General features: G+C 57.0%; 1 protein-coding gene and 1 long non-coding RNA gene across 3 annotated transcripts in view; both read right to left on the bottom strand.

The window, feature by feature from the left end:
• The window catches only part of PSD2 (pleckstrin and Sec7 domain containing 2), a 62,939-nt gene that overhangs the window by 29,259 nt on the left and 11,672 nt on the right, over positions 1-22,008 (bottom strand). For both annotated transcript variants that reach the window (XM_075900103.2, XM_025189099.3), the window contains exons 2-6: positions 21,225-21,704; positions 17,946-18,140; positions 9,850-9,930; positions 8,820-8,932; positions 885-943 (exon numbers count right to left, since the gene is read on the bottom strand). In XM_075900103.2, the coding sequence (XP_075756218.2) occupies positions 885-943; positions 8,820-8,932; positions 9,850-9,930; positions 17,946-18,140; positions 21,225-21,704 (928 nt within the window). The remainder of the gene's footprint in view (positions 1-884; positions 944-8,819; positions 8,933-9,849; positions 9,931-17,945; positions 18,141-21,224; positions 21,705-22,008) is intronic.
• Positions 1,718-7,609, bottom strand: LOC149523526 (uncharacterized). The gene is made up of 3 exons (XR_016346985.1): positions 4,606-7,609; positions 4,342-4,501; positions 1,718-2,886 (listed from the first exon to the last, which is right to left on the bottom strand). It is a non-coding gene; the product is annotated as an uncharacterized LOC149523526 (long non-coding RNA).

Below are 22,008 nucleotides of genomic sequence, written 5' to 3'. Positions count from 1 at the left end.
AGCGCAGGCTGGGGGTGGCGGGGCTCTGCCGGAGGCCTTGCCCACACGCGCATGCTGTAGGTCGGGGGGCGTTTTGGCACCGTCCCGGGGCGGCACACAGCACTAGCGGCAGCCAGGGGCCCCGCTGGCCCCAGGAGTGACAGCTGTGCCCAACAGGGCTGCGTGGGAACAGGGACTCTGGGGGAGGCTGAAGCGGCATGAGGCCGGGTGTGAGACTCCTGGGGTACTCCCGCCCACGGGCATTTCTTTGCACTGCACCCTGGGGGACAGGCAGGCCTGGGTCGGATCAGCTGTGCCCAGCAGCCTGGCAAGGCCGACCCCCTCTCCCAACACCCCCACGGCTGCGCTCTTGCCGGCACGAGAGGTGACAGGACCAGCGCCTACGTGGGGCAGGGCTGGGGCCTCGACCACCTTCCCTGCATTTCCCGGACTCCCCGCCAGGTACGTGCCCCCCCAGACACGGCCTGGCCACCAAGGCTTCCTTTCTGACCTGACCCCTCCTCCAGCAGCAAGATGAATAGACCCCGTGGGCAGCGCTAGGCAAGAGCCCTGGGCCAGCTGGGGAAGTCGCCCCAAAGAGCTCAGGCCGGGGCCGGAGCAGCCGTCTCTCCCTCCGCGGCTTGGCCGGGGCGGACCAGCGCTGGGGCCCGGTGCTGGGGGATAGCAGCTGGAGGGAGGCGTCAGTCCTAGCCAGCAGGGCTGACTCGTGTCTCCGGAGGAGAACCAGCCGGGGTGAATTTAACCGCAGCCACCCCGCAGTCGGTGGCAAACCCAGACTGAATGCTCAAGGAGAACCGAAGTCCCTCCCCCCGGCTCCGGGGCCCTCCCTCGGCAGCGCGGCCCACAGGGCAGGAAGGAAGGAGGCCCCCAGACGCTCTACTCACATGGCCGTGGAGATCCGTGTTCAGCAGCATCAGGGCACAGGTCAGCGTGTGAATCCCGTCTGAAACACACAGCAAAGGCAGCCGGCTCTTAGCGCTCTCCGGAGCCTGGTCCTCCATCCCCTCAGCCCCCGTGACGGACACAGCTGGGCTGGGGGGAGGCTTTCATGCAGTTGGACTTAATCCGCTCAGCGGTGCTGCCGGGTCCAACGGGAGGGCAGAGGGTTTGTTACGTAGGAACGTAAGAGCGGCCAGACGGGTCAGACCGTAGGTCCATCCAGTCCAGGGCTCGTTCTGCCCACAGCGGCCAGTGCCAGGTGCCCCAGAGGGAGGGAACCGAACAGGGGACCCCTCCCGTCACCCATTCCCAGCCTGACAGAAGAGGCTGGGGACCCCTCTCTGCCTAGCCTGGCTAATGCCCATTGACAGACCTACCCTCCCTGGTCGCCGCACAGACCCTTGTGGGACACGAGTTACAGCTCTCCAGTCTGCAAACTGACCATTTATTCCTACCCATTGTTTCCTATCTTTTAACCAGTTACCTAGGAAGATCTTCCTTCTTATCCCACAACCGCTTATCTTGCTTACGAGCCTTTGGTGAGGGACCTTGACAAAGGCTCTCTGGAAATCTAAGTACACTACATCCACCGGATCCCCCGTCCACATGCTTGTTGACCGCCTCAAAGGAGCCGAGTGTATCGGTGAGGCAGGATTTCTCTTTACTACAACCGTGTGGGTGCTTCCCCAATAAATTGTGTTCATCTCTGATTTTGTTTACACTGCCAATTGAGTGAGAAAACTTTTGTTGTTCACAGGTACGTAAAGCCCCGCCCCCACCCCACACAAAAGTTTTTTCTTTTTTGAACCCTGTTAAAGTCCTGGTCTTCACAACATCCTCTGGCAAGGAGTTCCACAGGTTGACTGTGTGTTGCATGAAGAAATACTGCCTTTTGTTTGTTTTAAACCTGCTGTCCATTCATTGCCTTTAGTAATCCCTAGTTCTTATATGATAGAAACAAGTAACTGACAAATATTATAAGAGGCAAGAAGGAAACTGGATTGTCAGTGGACATCACTCTTCGGGCAGTCTCAGTAACACGAAGAAAGACCGTTTGTTTTTAGATGTAGATAGGCCCGGGTTGATTCAGGGGTCAATGCGCCTTCTGCACAGGGGCCAGGTGGGTGATGGGAGATAGAATTAACATCCCCAGGAGCAAGCTGGGACGAATCCTGTTCCCCTTCGTAAGCCAGCTCTACAATGTTATTGGGGGCCTCCCACCCGGGAGTGACTCTGGCTAAACAAACCATTTCCACGTGATTGATCATCCCCAGCAAGCAACTTCCCAACTTCCTGTGGCTGCGACTGAAGATACGAGTATTTAAAAGAGGGTTTTCCCCATCTCTGCTCAGCCTGTACAGCCAGGTCACGCGGCGCTCGCGAGGGTCTAATGGGGGCCATGCAGGTGGCTGTGATGTCACACACTCACACACACACACACACACACAGTCACCTTCTCTCGCCCGGACGCAGAGGAACGCTGCCTGCACCTTTTGCCCGCCCCCGCGCACCTTGGAGTTCATCCTGCCGCCACTCGGGTGAGGGAAAGTCTCCGCCCGGCTGGATGGCTCAGGAGCAGATGCTCCAGGCAGCCCCCCAGTTCAGCAACACAGGAGCTCCACCAATGAGCCGACTCGCGTGTTTAAAGCAACACGTGTCTAAGTGGCTGGCTGGATCGGGGCCGTAGGCAGGGACCGGTCCCCCAGTGGCACCTGAGTTCACAGCCCAGCCCAACGCCCACAGGCCAGGGCAGGGGAGCAGTGTCCGAATGAGGCTCATCACCCGCGGCTGCTTGGACCTTTTTATTGTTCTCGGACGGAGGGTTTTCAGAACGGTCTCAGCTGCACTTCGGACGCAGCACTGAGGGCAACGCCGTTCCTTTGGTAGCGTTCGCCCCAGCGCGGTTCCTCTCTCCTTCCCACGCCGTTGGGCACCGCGGGTCAGGCGCTGCAAGAGAGCAGAGCAAAACCTCATTCTTCACGTGCCTCGTCCCATGCACACGGACAGACCAGCACGACAGGTCTCGCCCCAGGCCAGGGAACGGGCTGTGAGCCACTTCTCCTGGCTGTTCGATGCCCAAAGCCTTTATCTGCTATCCGGAGAGAGAATTCAAGCTGAATAAGCCGTGCAGACGGATCTTACCTCTTCCTCCTGCAGGGGGCAGCATCACCTCCACGGCAGGGGTCAGTGCGCCCCCTGGTGGCCTACAGGCACACTGCCTTCGGCTCCCTCTTCCTATCCTTTACTCAGCCCCCAGGAGGACAGACACACATGCCCCAGCGTGGGGGCTCGGATTTATGAACGCAGCCCCTGTATACAAACCCCTCCTCAGGTCCACACGCTGCTGGGCTCCCTTTCCCCAGCTCCAGCATCTCCAGGCCTTCTCCTGGTGCTGGGTTATCATTCCCACGCTCCCTGAAGCAGGAGCTGGGGTGTAAGTCAGGCCAGCTGCAGGCTTCAGACAGCTTGTCCCCAGGCAGCCCTTTCTCCCCTAGCCTGGGAGGGGGCAGCAGGCAGATAACCCTGGGGCGTGGGAGGAGACACCTGGCTGGTGCAGAAAGCTGCCCATCCCGCACTACACAGCTCCTGGTCTCAGGACCCCCACGGAACAGTTGTGGGTCTTCCCTCAAACACTGATTATTTCCCGGGATCGCGCCCTCTGCGCGTATCTGCCTCCACCGCGCCCTCGGCCCTTGTGTGTGTCAGAACATCCAGCCCCTGAAGAGCCACACCCAGGGACTGGCTGAGCCCTCCTCTCCACGGCTCTTCGCGGGGCCAGCTCAGCCCGGCATAGGGTGGCTCTGGGAGGAAGGCTGGTGCTGATGATGAGGATGGTGACAATAATCCTCTTTGCTGTGGCCTATCTATAGTTAATCCCCACAAAGCCCCTGGGAGGGACATCAATGATTGCCCCTGTATTACAGAGGGGTAAACTGAGGCACGGGACACTAAATGGCTCGCTCATGGTCACACAGGGAGTCAGAGCAGAAGACGTAAGCCAGGATTCCTGATTCTCGCCCCCTGCTGCTGTAACCATTAGGCAACACTCCATCATTTTACATCACTGAAGCAATGAAGAGCAGGGATTGTATTGTGCTTCACGCTCTGCCCGGGAAACACCCAGATGCCAGAGAGCTCTGCCCTACCCAGGTTTCTGGCCTAGCTCCTGAGACACGCTGGGCTAGTGTTTAGGTGCCTAACCCCCTTTGGATCTGGGCCACAGAGCACACAGGTCTGGTCTGATCACCAAGCTGCTGGGAACATTTCAGGGGCGCAGTATATTTAAATGATGATGAGAGAAGATCTGGAAACCAGTGGGTGATGAGGAAAAGAACCTGTCCAGGCAGTCACCTCCTCACGAATGTGTCAATGAAACACATGAATGTGACCAAACAAACTTACCAGGGTGCACAGAGCGCTGCTCCTGGGGACACAGTTCCTCCCACGCGTCGCTCCGCCGAGCCGTCCACGGCACACGTCTCGTCTAGGTGACACTCAACTCGCTGTCAAAATCTCTTTTCTCTTCCGGAGCTCGGCGCTGCGGGGCCGGAAAACGTCTTTGCTGTTTGGAAAGATGTACGAGAATGTGTCCCGTGCTCATTCACGGAAGGGACATTCAACCCAAATTGTGCACAAAGGCTGTTGGCATTACTTGTGCAGGCATACCTGATGGGGCGGGTTAGGGTCCAGCGATGAATTCCGGGAATTCCAGCACTTGTCACGGTCCTCGTGAACGTGATCATCCAACCGGTAGCAGGAAGCTGGCCCCCATGTCCGGAGAGTATGTGTCAGGGCCACCAAGGGGCCATTAACATTGACTGGCTCTGCCCTGGTAGAACAATGAGTTTGCTACCGGCAGAACCATTGACTTTTGATGACTATGCCCCAGAAGTTCCTAGGGGATTGGAGCATGGAAAATCCCCGGCAGAAGTGTAGAAACGAGCAAAGCTGGCACCGATTGCTTGGAAAAGCGGCATGCTCTGTCAGCCCATGGAGCCGTTCCACCACCCACCCTGAACCCCCTCGGGCAAGTTGCAAATCCCAAGGACTCTGTAGCCATGAAGACTCAAGAGCGGGGTTGTGATAAAGTCATGTGTTGATTTGCCTAGATTGGTAAACGTCCTGTGCTATCTAAGTGCTGTTTACACTGTAAAACTCGGGAGATTAATCCACATTTACTCTAGGTGTAAATTTAAAGTAAATGAGTTAAATGAACTGGCATTGGAAAAGGTTCAGAAAGAGGCAACAAAAATGACGAGGGGTTTGGACGGGTCCCATATGAAGAGAGATTAAAAAGACTGGGACTTTTCAGCTTAGAAAAGAGGAGACTGAGGGGGCGGTATGATAGAGGTCTATAAAATCATGACTGGTGTGGAGAAAGGGAAAAAGAAAAAGTTATTTACTTGTTCCCACAACATAAGAACTAGGGGTCATCAAATGAAATTGATAGGCAGCAGGTTTAAAACAAGCCACAGGAAGTTTTTCTTCACTCCGCGCACATTCAACCTGTGGAACTCCTTGCTAGAGGATGTTGTGAAGACCAGGGCCTTAATGGGGTTCAAAAGAGAACTGGATACGTTCATGGAGGTTAGGTCCATCAATGGCTATTGGCCAGGATTGGCAGGGAGGGTGTCCTTGTTTGTCAGAAGCTGGGATTGGGCGACGGAATCATCACATGATCCCTCTCGTTTTGTTCTCTCCCTCTGGGGCCCCTGGCGCTGGCCACTGTGGGCAGACAGGATGCTGGGCGAGATGGGCCTTTGGGCTGACCCCGTGTGGCTGTTCTTAGGTTCTTATGTAAACTGCATTAGAGCCCCATATGACCCCCTCATTCAGAATCAAAGTGGCCTTAATTTGGTTTAGCTTAATCTGCATTGGGATTCATTTTCCGGAGCGTTCCTTTGGAGACAAGCCCTAAGAGCGGCGTGTGCGTGTTGAAGTTCCTTGCAAAGCCATGTGTCTCCGAGGAGAAAAACGAGAAACCAGACTCCCTCCCCCACCCGGGGCAGAGGCGGGAGGGGGTGCGCATGGGAACGTGCAGAAGCCTTGGAAGGTTCAGCCGTGACCGTGGGGCCTGGGGCAGCTGGACTGTGAGTGGGCCTAGTGGAGGCAGCAGAGTCAGTGCCTGGCCTCTGCAGGTGGGATCCAAAGACCACAGCTGCAAGGGAGACCCCCAGCCGGGCCCGCGGCCTTAGACAAGTCGGGTATAACTCGCGGCACCACACAGCCCGACGTCACAAGCAGCTGGGCCACCATGGAACCGCAATCTTGTCTTGAGCAGGGGCGCACCCGCGAGGCAGCCGGCGGCTGGGGCACGGTCTAGTCCACAGGCAGCCCAGGCCTCCCATGTCTGACTTTCAGCCAGCTCCCAGCTGTTGGAAAGGCACTCGGCCGCGGCGAGTATCACTGGCGAGCAGCTACCCCGACCGAGCCTGGACTTGCTAGCGTTTTAGTTGGCGTCTGTACAGTGCGCTGTAAGAACACGCTCCCGTCGGAGCACCAAAGCTGGCCGGGCATTGCAGAGGCATGGGGGCTGGTTTCGATTCTACAGCGTGAACCTCCCTAGTCCGGCACCCTTGGGACCTGACTGGGGTCGAACCAGGGAAATTGCCGAACCACGGGAGGTCAGGATTGTCTGGAAGCATTACCAGCACTGCCGTGCTTGCTGGCACTTAGCAAACACGTGGGGCAAATTAGAGCAAGATAACGGAGAGCCAGGGCTGGGGGCTGTAAACAAACTCGATGGGGGTGACCGAGTTTCCCAGTGTCCCATGCTACGTGGACATGCGGCTCACTCAAATCCTGCCGGACCATGGGTGTTGTCGGACCCGAGAGCGCCGGACCAGAGAGGTCCAACCTGCAATATTGTGAAAAGCAAACCTATGGCCAACGTCGGCCCTGCATTTGGAATCTGCCAGTCTTACTCGCACACGCAGATTTGAAAGCCCCGTGGGAAGCTGAAAGAATTGGGGCCTTAGATTTAATAAAAATCAGGCTCTGCAAAGGCCTGTGTCACCCAAACTGTGTTGTGAAATCCAACAGCCAGCAAAGGCAGCCAGACCAGCAGGTTGGTTTGGATTTAAACATTTCCTTGCAGGGACTGTGACCAAGTTCGCTATTGGCTACCTCCCCCCCCCCACCGCCGCCCAAAGCCTGCTCTCCCTCCAGTCCTGCCATTGAACTGAAATTTCACTCAGGTGGCTCCCTTTTCCTGACGCCTGGCCCCTCTCAGCCAAAGGCAATAATGCCTGGCACGAACGGTGAAGCAGTAAGATTCGTGTTTGCAGGACTTCACGATAACGGGCTGTCCAAACTTCCGCTTGCGAAGCACGCCAAGGACATGGCAATGGCAATACACTTGATCTTGCAGGCCTCGTCCCCAAATCTCCAGTTTCTCTCATCTTTGCGGTGGGAATTGCCCGAATAAATGATTCAAATGAAAAATATTCCCCCACCCCAGCTATGTTTTTGTAGGGTTTGCTGGGGCAATATATAGACGGTGGGAGCAGCACTATATTCGTAAGTAGAGCCCTGTGCAGATACAAAATTTGTGTCTGCATCTGCATTTATAGCCGCAGAACTGAGCCACGGATACCCACAGCCACAGAACTGAGCCACAGATATCCACAGCCACAGAACTGAGCCACGGATATCCACAGCCACAGAACTGAGCCACGGCCACAGAACTGAGCCACGGATACCCACAGCCACAGAACTGAGCCACGGATATCCACAGCCACAGAACTGAGCCACGGATATCCACAGCCACAGAACTGAGCCACGGCCACAGAACTGAGCCACGGATATCCACAGCCACAGAACTGAGCCACGGATATCCACAGCCACAGAACTGAGCCACGGATACCCACAGCCACAGATGCACACACAGAGCAGATATCTGCAGGGTTCTAGACACAATTTGTATGAGCATCTGCTTGCGCAGCCACAGAAATGAGTTGTGGCGATCCGCCTCCACATCCACAGAGGTAAGGCGGATGGCAGGGTCCTAGCTGGAGGAAGTTGCTCAGATGAAAAGCTTAGCTGTTTCTCTAGACAATGGGATCACAAAGATACTGACTAGAACCTTGCACGTGCCGTTGTACGATGGCAAGGAAATCACCACCGCCAGTCGTCTAGATGGGGGCTCTCCAACGTTTTCCATAGAGCGGATGAGCATCCGAACGTAGAGATTCCTGTGGGTACATCTATTTCCAGCTGCAGCCCCATCCGCCGCCTCCTCTCCCCCATGTGTTCATGCCACCCCCTTCTGGGACGGTATCATAGGATAATGTATCTGGAGATTTTAGTGACCTTTAGTGAGAAAAGCCTGTTGGGTTGCACTTTATTTCAGTCAAACACTGGAATAAGTTGCCTAGGGGGGTTGTGGAATCTCCATCCCTGGAGATGGAGAAGAGCAGGTTGGACAGACACCTGTCCGGGACGGTCTAGACGGTGCGTGGTGCTGCCGTGAGGGCAGGGACTGGACTCGATGACTCTCGAGGTCCCTTCTTATTCTAGTGTTCTGGGATCCTCTGATTTATAGGAAAGTGCCATTTTTAACTTGTTTATAAGGGCTCATAAATATTTAGTAGCAGTTTTAATGAGCAGAGAGGGCCACAGGGGCATGGCTTGGACCCATCTCCCACACCTTGCACTGCTGGTGTGGAACCCCCCTGCACTACAGATTGCTCCTGCCTGTCTCATCCATTACGAGCTACGGGCTATTGATAAATGTCCCCTTCTCCGAAGTGCGACCCGGCTTCGTCCTTCAGGAAGGAGTCCCTCCCCCCCTCTGAGTCAGCACCCGCCGCACTGGGCACATTCCCAGCAGGTGGCTCCGGGCCGCCAGCTGGGGAGGGGAGGTGGCCGACGGGAGGTACCTTCGGAAGTGCTCTCTTCCGGGTTGCACTGGCAGTATCTCCGGGAGAAGTGGATCAGCACCCGCTCCCGCTCCTGGGTCTCTCCCATCAGAGGGAACGCCCTCAGGAAGGTTCTGCAAAGAGAAAGGGACGGTCCAGCTTAGTGCTCTAGCAGTGGGGAGGGGGGGTGAAGGGGCATCAGCCTCTCCCCAAGTCTACGGCGCAAGAGGGGAGCTGTTCCGTGGCCTGTGTGCTCCCGTGTGACCCCAGAGACCAGCCCCCTGGCATGCCGGGATCCGGGCCAGCTCTGCTCCCAGAATCCAGCCCTGCCCCTCGCCCAGGAGAATGGGCCCGGCTGGCTTTGTCTCGTGGTGAGCCAGGTGTTACTTCAAGAGGGGGTCCCAGCTAGAACCCCGGCCCCAGGGGAAGGGTATTCAGCCCATCGTCTCATCGAGGTAGAACTCTGACCACGGCGTGGATCCCTGTGAGCGCGGTGGGGAGGGCACTTAGTGCGAGTCGGTACCTGCTCATGGGCAGGCTCCACCCCCCGGAAGGGGCGGGGCCGGGACTAGCTTCCCCCAGAGTTGTGTGGGGCCGGAGGCTTTGGATTCGAAACACGGCAAAGTTCTCGCGGCTCTCAGCCCCGCCATACCGCGTGGCCTGGCAGCCGCACAGGGTTTCTGGGGCTATTTCAAGGGCTCCGGTGCCTGCCGGGTAGCGCCGCGACCGCGAGCCATTTAACTCGGCTCCTGCTAACTGAGCCGCTGTCTGGAAATTCCGGCAGCGGGATGGAAATAGAAAGGGACCAGAGGCAGATCGGGGGCTGGATCAAAGTGTTAGGCGGGCCGGATTCGGCCCCGGGCTGCATCCCGCCCTGCCCTGCGTTAGAGCCACACATCTGCCAGCCTCCAGCTGCCATTATACACCCCCCCCGGCGTCAGACCTTCCTGGCAGAAGCAGGGCTGTGCTACACGGCCACGAGCCCCCAGCAAACGGGACGCACCGGATTTCTCGCGTTCAGCGCGTCGCGAGCGGAAACCGAGCGGCTCACCTGAGCGCTTTGTCCAGGCTCAGCCCAGTGAAGTCGAAGAAGCGGAGATATTCTTCCGCGACCAGCTTGCTGAATTCGTTGCTGCAATTGAAGAGGGAGCGGTCAGCTGAGCCAGCGGGGAAGAACCTCAGGAGTCTGGTCTCCTGGCCAACCCACTTCCTGCAGGGACTCTCAGAGATCCTACAAGCCCCCAGGCAAAGCCGCAAGCAGTAAATCCTTGGGGGAGATTTTCACCGGCACGAAGGGCACCTTGACGGGTGTGTGATGCGAGCTGAGCCGCGTGCTGCCCTGTGTGCTGGTGAAAGTGGAGCTGGGGGCTAGCTCCCCGAAAACCTGCCCCGTGACCCCTGGCTGCCTACGGGAGGGGCAGTTCAGCTCCGGGTTAGGACAGCAAGGAGCGGGTCTTTGCTGGGTCCAGCCACTAGAGGGAGACATAGACAACGACACAGACCAAGCCAACGAGGTCGATTCGGTGAGCTGGTTTGATGATGTCACAGTGCCCAGCTGGGACCCGCTCACCGAATCACACACGTGGCCCTCACGCCCATCACCTGACAGGGTGGAAGGGACAGCCGGGAAGACCACAAGGCCCCCTGCGGGGCAGGAAGGAACGATAGAAGAGGCTGGGGAAGGGAGGTGCGATGAGGGGGATGAAGAAAAACGTGAGATTTGGAGTGGTGCTCTCACCCACGGTGGCCTTTCAGCTGCATCCCGGCCCGGGCCGGCTGACACCACTTGGCAGTCCGAAGGGTTTTCATTGGGAACCACTCACCGCGCCACATTTTAGGAAGAAAGTTTCATAAAACAGACCCCCTGGACCGCAGGCCAGAGAATGTCACCTGGTTACCACTGAACCGAGCCTGGTCTCTGGTCAGGCTACCAGTGTCCCTGTCTGTAGGATCGTCACGCCGAGGAGCCCTCCTCCTCACGCGCCAGAGTCCCGCCGTGCTGGCACTGGCCGAACAGAACAGGCAGGCGGCCCTGGCCCCAGACAGCGTCCTGTCTAGGGCTAGGACGGAAACCACAGAAAGACACGGAGACAAGGAGGCCATGCTGGCCTGCAGGAGAACGGGGCTCCACCCCGGCTACGGAGACCTCAAGAGCTGGAGAGGCTGGTCACGCGTTCCCGGGGTTAATCAGCCGCATTCGCAAAATTCTCAGCCTTTTTACTACAATTTGTCTGGCTTGAATTTCCAGCCATTGGTTGGCCTTGTGCCATTCTCGGCGAGGTGAAGGAGTCTCAGGAGCCAGAGTTTTCCTGCTAGGGACGGTGCTTGTACGTGGTGAACGAGTCACCGCTCGAGCTCTCTCTTTTCTTTTGGTGAGCTGAACAGGGAAAGCGCCTTATGCTGCCGGGGGCTGGGCTTGAGGGGAAGGAACCCAAATAAACCTGTGGAATGCACCAAACAGGGCAGCTTGAAATAGGTATCGCCCCACCCCCCACGAGGGAGAAAAGCATCTCCCCTTCCCTTTATCCCTCTCCTCCTCCAGCAGGGACTACATTTCAGAGTGGAAGGAGACAGTGCAAACGCCCTCCCCAACTGCTGTTAAAGGCCGAGATGCGTGGTGGGCCGTACGGGAAGGACACGGCGGCTCCCGGTTCGGGGGCTGCCCCGGCAGACAGAACCCAGTGTTCTGACTTGGAAACCGAGCCACGCTGACAAGGGAGGCATGAGCGGGCACAGCCGGGGGGAGCCCCTGGTGACGTTTTCACGGGCTCCACTTTTTTCTGACTGTGGCGCTCCAAGAAGTGACATGGCAGCTGAACGCAGGGCCCACTGCCCAGGAGAGAGACTTCGGGCAGGGCCGGCGAGGACCAGCCACGTCTCCCAGGTGCAAAGGGCCTGGTTCATGTCCGAGGAGCCTCGGTGGTGGTGGGTGTCACTCGCTGCCTTTCATCGGAGAGCCGCTCCCAGCGCAGCCAGGCGGGGTGGACCCCAGGCCATACACGGCTACTGGGGGCGCCGGGCAGACCTGCACTGGGCTGCTCTAGGGGACCCACAGTGAACAGCCAGGCGGGGTGGACCCCAGGCCATACATGGCTGCTGGGGGCGCCGGGCAGACCTGCATTGGGCTGCTCTAGGGGACCCACAGTGAACAGCCAGGCGGGGTGGACCCCAGGCCATACACAGCTGCTGGGGGCGCCGGGCAGACCTGCACTGGGCTGCTCTAGGGGACCCACAGTGAACAGCCAGGCGGGGTGGACCCCAGGCCATACATGGCTGCTGGGGGCGCCGGGCAGACCTGCATTGGGCTGCTCTAGGGGACCCACAGTGAACAGAGGCTTGGGGATGGAGCCGACGGGCGTGGCTGACTGAGGGGAGGGGCGGCGCACACACCCCTGCAGCCATTCTGGGCACTGCCGCCCCCACGGGGGTCGTGGGTCAGCGTTCCCATCCCCCGCCCTGGCAGTGTCTGGCCCAGGCTGGGAGGCAGCGAAATCCGGGGCTGACTCTTGGGCACGTGCCATCGGGAGCACGAGGCACGCCGGCTAAGAAGGAGCAGCCTCCACTCTGGAGGTGTCAGGAGCTGAAAGCTGCCCTACCCCCCGGCTCCTTGGGCCCTCCGAGAATCTCACCCCAGCCAGTCGCCCAAAACAGCAGCTTGTTAGTGGCCAGGACCGTCAGCCCCGATCCCAAAGTGCGGGTTGAAAACTTCTCGCCTGCCGGAAGAGCGCTGCACCAAAGCCCACGCGTTTCCTCTGGCTGTGGCGCTGCCACCCGGCTCGGAACTCTCCGCGTGGCACCCGCGCGCTGGCCATGGCGCTGCCGCCCTGCTCGGAACTCTCCGCGTGGCACCCGCGCGCTGGCCGTGGCGCTGCCGCCCTGCTCGGAACTCTCCGCGTGGCACCCGCGCGCTGGCCGTGGCGCTGCCGCCCTGCTCGGAACTCTCCGCGTGGCACCCGCGCGCTGGCCGTGGCGCTGCCGCCTGGCTCGGAACTCTCCGCGTGGCGCGCGCTGGCCGTGGCGCTGCCGCCTGGCTCGGAACTCTCCGCGTGGCACCCGCGCGCTGGCCGTGGCGCTGTCGCCCGGCTCGGAACTCTCCACGGGGCGTGCGCTGGCCGTGGTGCTGTCGCCCGGCTCAGAACTCTCCGCGTGCCACCCGCGCGCTGGCCGTGGCGCTGCCGCCCTGCTCGGAACTCTCCGCGTGGCACCCACGTGCTGGCCGTGGTACTGTCGCCCGGCTCGGAACTCTCCGCGGGGCGTGCGCTGGCCGTGGCGCTGTCGCCTGGCCGTGCTCCGTTAGTATTTGACAGTGACTCAAACGTTAATGGAAGAATGCTTGATGGATGGTTACGAGAAATGGGTAATTATCTCAGCGTAACGGCACATGCCCTTTGGAGGCCCAGCAGTTCCTGGAATGATGGCCCTTTTCCGTCTCATGAAAAATGCAGCGCTAATGCTAATTCTCCCGCAGAGAGAGCCCCTTTCACCTCAACGAACCCTGAAGCATTTTACAAATGGAGAGGGATCACTCATCCAGCCTCGTAATGCGGCTGCTTCTGGGGTGAAACAGTGCTCCACAGCTGGACACAACTGCCGAGGCCAGGAAGAGCAGAGCCTGCAGGGTTAGTTTAGGGAGGCAGAAAGCAATGATCTGCCTTGGAATTTGTCCAGGACGTTGGGCTAACATCTGCATCAGCACAAAGGGGCCCTGCAGCGTTAGCATAACACAACTCAAGCGTGCAGGGAACTCCGCAGAGCAGAGGAGATTATGCCCCGAAGTGTAGACACTTGCAATAGAAGTGTAGCCATGACCCCCGGCGAGGACAGAAATGCCAGATGAGAGAGACAGGAGAACAAGGGCCCAAGCCCCGAGCCTGTAAGTGGATCCAAGTGCAGGGTTTTACTCCTGGAGTACAACGGAAGAAGAGCAGAGCTGTGCTCACGGCTCCTTTCATAGACTCATAGATACTAGAACCAGAAGGGCCCTCGAGAGGTCATCGAGTCCAGTCCCTGCCATCACGGCAGGACCAAGCACCGTCTAGATCATCCCTGATAGAGGTTTATCCAACCTGCTCTTCAGTATCTCCAGAGATGGAGATTCCACAACCCCCCCAGGCAATTTATTCCAGCGTTTAACCCCCCTGACAGGCAGGAAGTTTTTCCTAATGTCCAACCTAAACCTCCCTTGCTGCAGTTTAAGCCCATTGCTGCTTGTCCTGTCCTAAGGCCAAGAACAACAATTTTTCTCCCTCCTCCTTATAACACCATTTAGATACCTGAAAGCTGCTCTCATGTCCCCTCTCAGTCTTCTCTTTTCTAAACTAAACAAGCCCAGTTCTTCCTTCAGCCTTCCTTCATAGCTCATGTTCTCTAGACCTTTCATCATTCTTGTTTCTCTTCTCTGGACCCTCTCCAATTTCTCCGCATCTTTCCTGAAATGTGGTTTCCAGACCTGGACACGATCCTCCCACTGAGGCCTGATCAGCGCAGAGCAGAGCGGAAGAAGGACTTCTCGTGTCTTGCTCACAACAGTCTGGTTAATGCCTCCCGGAATCATGTTTGTTTCTCTTGCGACAGCGTCACACTGTTGACTCCTATGTAGCTCGTGGTCCACTCTGAGCCCTAGATCCCGTTCTGCAGGGCTCCTCCCTAGACAGTCGCTTCCCATTCTGTGTGTGCGACACGGATCGTTCCTCCCTCAGTGGAGATTTGCAGGGTCAGAGGCCATAGACATGGAACTGTTTGTTTAGCCAGGTGGGAAACTTGCTGCTGCTGCCGTGTTTTTGGTGGCGTTGGCATCAGAACTGGCCCTGTGCTGTGAGTTTGTGCCGGGAGAGCTGGGCAGGCGTTCGTGGTCACAGCTGGGCAGGACTCGGGCTTTCTGGCTCAGCCAAAGGGAGGCGGAACGACGCTTCCAAGCGGCAGCCTGCGGAATCGGCCCGGTGCTAAGTTAGAGGGAACCCGGCCGCCCAGCTGCATCCCCAACTCCACTTCCCATGTGCCGGGATTTCCGAGGAGGGCTCCCATCCAGTGCTCATGGTGCGCCCAGGCTGAGCCTGGCACCTCTGGGCCTGGCAGGTCCCAGCTCCATCACGTCCGGAACCTCTGGGCGCGCTGCATCTGTTCTGAACATAGACCAATTGCTTGTGCGCCGGCCCCGCTTCCAGGACAACCGGAGCACCCGCTGGTGCGGCCGATCTTGCCGCGCTCGTGCGATGTGACGGCGTCCCACCAGAAAGCAGGCGGCGTGCGATTTCACTGGCACGTGTGTTTATTTTGAACGCATGGTGGCCTGGACCCCGTGCCGCCGGCGCCCCGCACGCATGAAACACGTTCGACACTCAGCACCATGGATCTGGGGGTACGTCTACACTACATGCCTCTGTCGGCAGAGGCATGTAGATTTGTTTGTTCAGCAAAGGCAAATGAAGCCGTGATTTAAATGATCGCGGCTTCATTTACATTTACATGGCTGCCGCGCTGATCAGCTGTTTGTCGGCTCGCCGCTAGTCTGGACGTTCCCCCTGTCGACATGAAAGCCCTTTGTCGGCAGCCCCGGTAAACCTCATTCCACGAGGAATAACGGGGCTGCCGACAAAGGGCTTTGATGTCGACAGGGGGAACGTCCAGACTAGCGGCGAGCCGACAAACAGCTTATCAGCGCGGCAGCCATGTAAATGTAAATGAAGCCGCGATCATTTAAATCACGGCTTCATTTACCTTTGCCTACAACCCTAATCTACATGCCTCTGCCGACAGAGGAATGTAGTGTAGACACAGCCTAAGATAGTGATAGTGAGCAACACAACTGTGAGCGAGCCGTTCCAGCCGCGGCGTGGCCTCCGTGTTCCGCTCCCTCTCCTTCCCCAGGAGAGCGCGCTGGTCACGCAGCGTGTCCTTCAGTCGTCCACTCTGGCTTTGAGAGGACACACGCAAAAACCCAGGCTGCCCCTTGCCGGGAAAGCCCTGCGCCAGCTCCTCGCCACTCCATCCAGAGCCTGTTCTGCCAGCAACCTGGGAGAGCTCAGCTCCCCTGCCGTCCCGGAAGTGAAACGTCCCCTTTCCTCCCGGCCGTTCACTGGCGTCGCTCACCACCTCCGTGCCTGGCCCCAGAAGGCTCTCTTGCCAGGGATCTCACCCAGGCAGGAAAGGGGCCCCAAAGGCAGCCAGCCCCTGCAAGGAAACAAACCCCATGCTGGTTAGCAAACAGGTTTCAATGGGAGACAAGAGTCCCCCGGGAAAGATCCCAGAACGACGGGGAATCAATAGGAATCTTTCTATTAATGCCAACGGGCAGGCATCGAACCCTAAACGGATACAACCAGGGCAGCCTGGCCCTCCATAGGCTCGTAGTATAATTTACAGAGCCCAGGAAAAGCCGGGCCTGGAAAGAAATGAGATTCCCATGCAGGGGTGAGAGAGGTCCCTGGACTAACGGGCCAAGCCAAGCAGAAAATCCCACAGGGCCCATATCTAACATTATGTCTCAGCCTGGTGTTTTCTCCCCTCTCCAAATTCCGACCCTCTTGGGAAGAGCCGTGACCAGTACGGTTATCAGATTGCAGCAGTCACCAGCGTCTTAGTCCGGAGCCAGGAGTAGGACTCCGCAGATCTGAGCCGTTCAAATGTGTCTCCCCGGAATTCCGGCAGAGGGTCAGAAGTGGATCTGCACGGCATTGGCTGAAGAGCCGTTCACGGGCCACTCTCGTCTGCATAACCAGCGGGGTTGCTCTCCCAGCTCAGTTCTGCCCCCTGCTCTGAATTCAGAGATTCCCTCGTAACAGTACGTAGCGAAGGGCATAAAACCACTTACGTGCTGGGGAGAAGGTCCGGTTGCTACATCCTACAGGTCCGAAGGGCGCGCCCGGGGGTGGGGAGCGTGCCAGCCCACACCAGGGCAGCTGGTGGCGCCCGGGGCAGTAGAGTAGCTGTCGTCTCCGTGCGCGTGCTCCATTATTGCGAGTGGTTTGGTCAACACGCGCTCGGGTTCTTATTCCCTGGCTCGCAACGCAAGCGGCATGCTGAGTCGCTGTCCGAAATGCCCTGCCGGGGGGCCCCCGATTGCCACCGGAGCCTGGCGTTGGTTCCTGCCCTTTCATGCAGGTGTGCGCGGCAGGGAGTGGATGACCAGAGCTGGTCTGACCCTGCTCCGTACAGCGCCCCTGTTCGTTCCGGCAGGCGCTGTGCCCGCTGCGGCCGCAGGACCGATAGTCTAATTGCCACGGGGCTCGTGCGTGACAGGGGCACTTTTAACAGAAGCTGCTCCTGACCCGGGGTCAGACCTCCGATGGAAGGGAGAGCGTGGGGCAGTCGCCCCATCGGACAAGCCAGGCTCGCCGGCAACAGGCGCAGACCGCACAACTGTACACAGCAAGGAAAGGCACCATCGGCCAGGCAACAGCCTCAGAACCAACCCTTCCCGGGATCGCCCGGGGCAACCGACTGTGCAGCGCTAGGAGAGGTCCCTTCGCTGTGACCCCGGCTCTGCTTTGTGTGGCAGAGAAAACGAGGTCCCTGATTTATACACGGCTGAGCCCACTGGAGGGCTGCAATAAAACCATTGCTCAGAGTCCTACTGGGCTTCTCCCCAACAGCCACCTCTTCCAAGCAACGTCCCCAGGGGGCTTACGTCAGATTTCAGTACGTCAGAAATGGGTGCAAGTCACGAAGGGCAGACCCGGATCTCCGAGCCCTCAGACTCTGGGGGCAAGTTTCAGGGCTCTGGACTGGCCTGTTCTAAAGTCAGGAGGCATTTGCTCTGTGGGGCAAGGTCTGGTTCATCTGTGATCGGCAGCGAAAGGGAGCCATGGTGCTGCCCGACACGCTCAACGCCCCCAATGCTCAGGAGTGTCTGGATCGAGAGGAATGGGCGGGGCCCATGTCAGTATCACCCAGCGCTTATTATCCAGAACCGTGCCAACGCTCTGACCCGACCCTGGCTCCCAAGCAAGCCCCAGAATGTCCTGGCCCGACAGAGCTTTCCCCTACGGAGTCCCTCCCATCCCCAAGCGAAGCAGCGTTCGGTCACTTCCGCCCCATGGACTCGGGCCACGCTTCCATGCCGGCTCGGAGCCCAGCCAGACCAACAGCGGCAGCCTCCTCTCCAGGGTCCACGCCCTCTCACGCTTGCCGCGGGACCTAGCCACTTACTTTTTCCCGAGCTGGCGCGCCACATCGCAGCGCTTGAACCCTTCCAGCTGATAGAGGCGCTTGGCTAGGCGCTTGGCGGCGGCGCTGTCTGCCCTGCAGCCGTTTGCTAAGGTGTCCGTGCTGCCATGGTCGAGCTGTTCCGTGCTGCCCAGGTCGGAGTCTGAGTCGGAAAGGGCGTCTTTTAAGCTGGCGTCACTGCGGGGTAAAGAGGAATCAATGAACGAAACAGGCAGGGGATTTTCCGGAGCCCTCAAAGCAAATCCCCAACTGCTCTGTTATGGAGCTGTTTGCAGAGAAACTCAGACACCTTCCCTCAACCAGCTGCAAGATGTTTGTCAGAAACCCAGACGCTTGGTCAGACCTGGGCAGGATGGTCCCTTTCTGGGGCCACGTCTCCACTTGCTGGAGGATTGACGCTCTGGCGATCAATCCTCCAGGGTTTGATTTAGCGGGTCTAGTAAAGACCTGCTAAATCAAATGCTGAGGGCGCCCCCATCAGTGCCGGCATGCCTCTCTGTTGTCAGGAATAAGGGAAGTCGACGGGCGCATTTCTCCCATCGTGGGGCTGCCCCAGAAAACTGGTGCATGGCACGTCAACTCCAGCTCCGCAATTTACATGATTCTTCCACCCTGCCCCTAGTGAAGGGAAGAGTAATGGAGCTCATTAGAGTTCTACATCAGCCGAGTTACACAGCTTCAGCATCTCTAATTCAGACCGACCCCGTTTCCTTGTGTTACGGCAATTCCTCTCGTAAGCGGCTCTGGTGTGCACCATCCTTCACGCTCGCCAAGGGCTCTGTGGCTGTACAGGAAATTCATAGAATCATAGAAAAATAGGACTGGAAGGGACCTCGAGAGGTCATCGAGTCCAGCCCCCTGCCCTCAAGGCAGGACCACGCTCCGTCTACACCATCCCTGACAGATGTCTATCTAACCTGTTCTTAAATATCTCCAGAGAGGGAGATTCCACCACCTCCCTTGGCAATTTATTCCAATATTTGACCACCCTGACAGTTAGGAATTTTTTCCTAATGTCCAATCTAAACCTCCCCTGCTGCACTTTAAGCCCATTACTCCTTGTCCTGTCCTCAGAAACCAAGAGGAACAAATTTTCTCCTTCCTCCTTGTGACACCCTTTTAGATATTTGAAAACCGCTATCATGTCCCCCCTTAATCTTCTTTTTTCCAAACTAAACAAGCCCAGTTCATGAAGCCTGGCTTCATAGGTCATGTTCTCTAAACCTTTAATCATTCTTGTCGCTCTTCTCTGTACCCTTTCCAATTTCTCCACATCTTTCTTGAAATGTGGCGCCCAGAACTGGACACAGTACTCCAGCTGAGGCCTAACTAGTGCAGAGTAGAGCGGCAGAATGACTTCACGAGTTTTGCTTACAACACACCTGTTGATACAACCTAGAATCATATTTGCTTTTTTTGCAACAGCATCACACTGTTGGCTCATATTCAACTTGTGGTCCACTATGACCCCTAGATCCCTTTCCGCCATGCTCCTTCCTAGACAGTCGCTTCCCATCTTGTATGTATGGAACTGATTGTTCCTTCCTAAGTGGAGCACTTTGCATTTCTCTTTATTAAACCTCATCCTGTTTACCTCTGACCATTTCTCTAACTTGCTAAGGTCATTTTGAATTATGTCCCTATCCTCCAAAGAAGTTGCAACCCCACCCAGTTTGGTATCATCTGCAAACTTAATAAGCGTACTCTCTATCCCAATATCTACATCATTGATGAAGATATTGAACAGTACGGGTCCCAAAACAGACCCTTGAGGAACTCCACTTGTTATCCCTTTCCAGCAGGATTTAGAACCGTTAACAACAACTCTCTGACTACGGTTATCCAGCCAATTATGCACCCACCTTATCGTGGCCCTATCTAAGTTATATTTGCCTAGTTTATCAATAAGAATATCATGCGAGACCGTATCAAATGCCTTACTAAAGTCTAGGTATATGACATCCACCGCTTCTCCCTTATCCACAAGGCTCGTTATCTTATCAAAGAAAGCTATCAGATTAGTTTGGCATGACTTGTTCTTCACAAACCCATGCTGGCTATTCCCTATCACTTTATTACCTTCCAAGTGTTTGCATATGATTTCCTTAATTACCTGCTCCATTATCTTCCCTGGGACAGACGTTAAACTGACCGGTCTGTAGTTTCCTGGGTTGTTCTTATTCCCCTTTTTATAGATGGGCACAATATTTGCCCTTTTCCAGTCTTCTGGAATCTCCCCTGTCTGCCATGATTTTTCAAAGATCATAGCTAAAGGCTCAGATACCTCCTCTATCAGCTCCTTGAGTATCCGGGGATGCATTTCATCAGGACCTGGTGACTTGCTGACATCTAACTTTCCTACGTGATTTTTAACTTGTTCTTTGTGTATCCTATCTTCTAAACTTACCCTCTCTCTGCTTGTATTCACTACGTTAGGCACACCTCCAGACTTCTCGGTGAAGACCGAAACAAAGAAGTCATTGAGCATCTCCGCCATTTCCAAGTTCCCTGTTACTGCTTCTCCCTCCTCACTAAGCAGTGGGCCTACCCTGTCCTTGGTCTTCCTCTTGCTTTTAATGTATTTATAAAAGGTCTTCTTGTTTCCCTTTATGCCTGTAGCTAGTTTGATCTCATTTTGTGCCTTTGCCTTTCTAATCTTGCCCCTGCATTCCCGTGTTGCTTGCCTATATTCCTCCTTTGTTAGTTGTCCTAGTTTCCATTTTTTATATGACTCCTTTTTTATTTTGAGATCGTGCAAGATCTCCTTGTTAAGCCAAGCTGGTCTTTTGCCATATTTTCTATCTTCATAGACTACTAGGACTGGAAGGGACCTCGAGAGTCATCGAGTCCAGTCTCCTGCCCTCTAGGTAGACCCAGTACTGTCTAGACCATCCCTGATAGACATTTATCTAACCTACTCTTCAATATCTCCAGAGATGGGAATTCCACAACCCCCCCGGGCAATTTATTCCAGTGTTTGACCACCCTGACGGTTAAGAACTTTTTCCTAACCTCCCTTGCCGCAGGTTTGTCTGTCTATGTCTCGCCGTGATCCCAGGCTTGGGTCCCACTAAGAGAGAGACTGATGGACACGCGTCCCCCCAGATGGATACTGGCTGTTCATTGCCGTGGCACGTAGGAACAATAATAGTCGGCAGTGTCGAGGAGCACGAGTTAGGTGGATGGGCTCTGCCGTGCTCGGTGCTGTACAAACAAAGAACAAACACCACGCCCAGCCGTCGCGCTCCCCGCCTGCCTTACCTGATGGAGCTAATCAGCTTCGAGGCGTCTTCCTCCGCTCCCTCGACGTGGAACCCGTTGGGGATGTTTTTCAAGGATAACCGGCTGAGCACGTTCTCCGACCGGCTGCTGGTAATCGAGTGCCGCAGGGGGCTCCCCAAATCGCCCTCGGCTGGCTTCGCGGCGGCCTGCTCTTCCTTATCCGCCTCCAGGGCTGCGTTCTGCTGGGCCCCCAGTTTCTGGTCCCCGAGTTCTGGGCTTTCCTTGGCCCGTTGCTGAATGAGGGGGGTGAGCGGCGCCTCGAAGCTGACGCAGCTGTCGGTCTCGTCGGTGAGGGAGAGCACGTCCAGGGAGTCCAGGCTGCTGTAGTACGTGCCCTTCATGAGCTCGGACTCCACGATTTTTTCAAAGGTGGAGCTGAATCCATCCCTGATGTCTTTCAGCTGCAGGTGCTCCTTGTCCTCCTCCAGGCAGCCCTGCGCGGCTTCCCCCGCTGCCAACCTGCAACACAAGGGCAGTCGTGTGAGCCCCGGGGCGCTCGCGCAGGCTCAGGGCGGCCCAGTGGCCCCAAGCCCTAGGCCACCTTGGAAGCAGCCACCGGCTCAGTCCCCGACTTGTGGGCAGGTCACTTAGGCCTGAGGACACAGGAACGTGACGCCTAAGTCCCTATTCTGGGACCAAACCCAGGGCTGGCCACAACATTTTGGTACCTGAGGCGGGGAGCTGAAATGACGCCCCCAGGCCCCCTCGCTTGGGCCAAAACTTTGCAAGGTCTCAATTCTGCCTCCTTCCGGTTCCGCTCCTC

Source organism: Pelodiscus sinensis, chromosome 16, assembly GCF_052426305.1.
Source record: "Pelodiscus sinensis isolate ZL-2025 chromosome 16, ASM5242630v1, whole genome shotgun sequence".
Lineage (NCBI taxonomy): Eukaryota > Metazoa > Chordata > Testudines > Trionychidae > Pelodiscus > Pelodiscus sinensis.
Note: the sequence above shows the minus strand (reverse complement) of the source record. Positions and strands in the feature narration are given on the sequence as shown.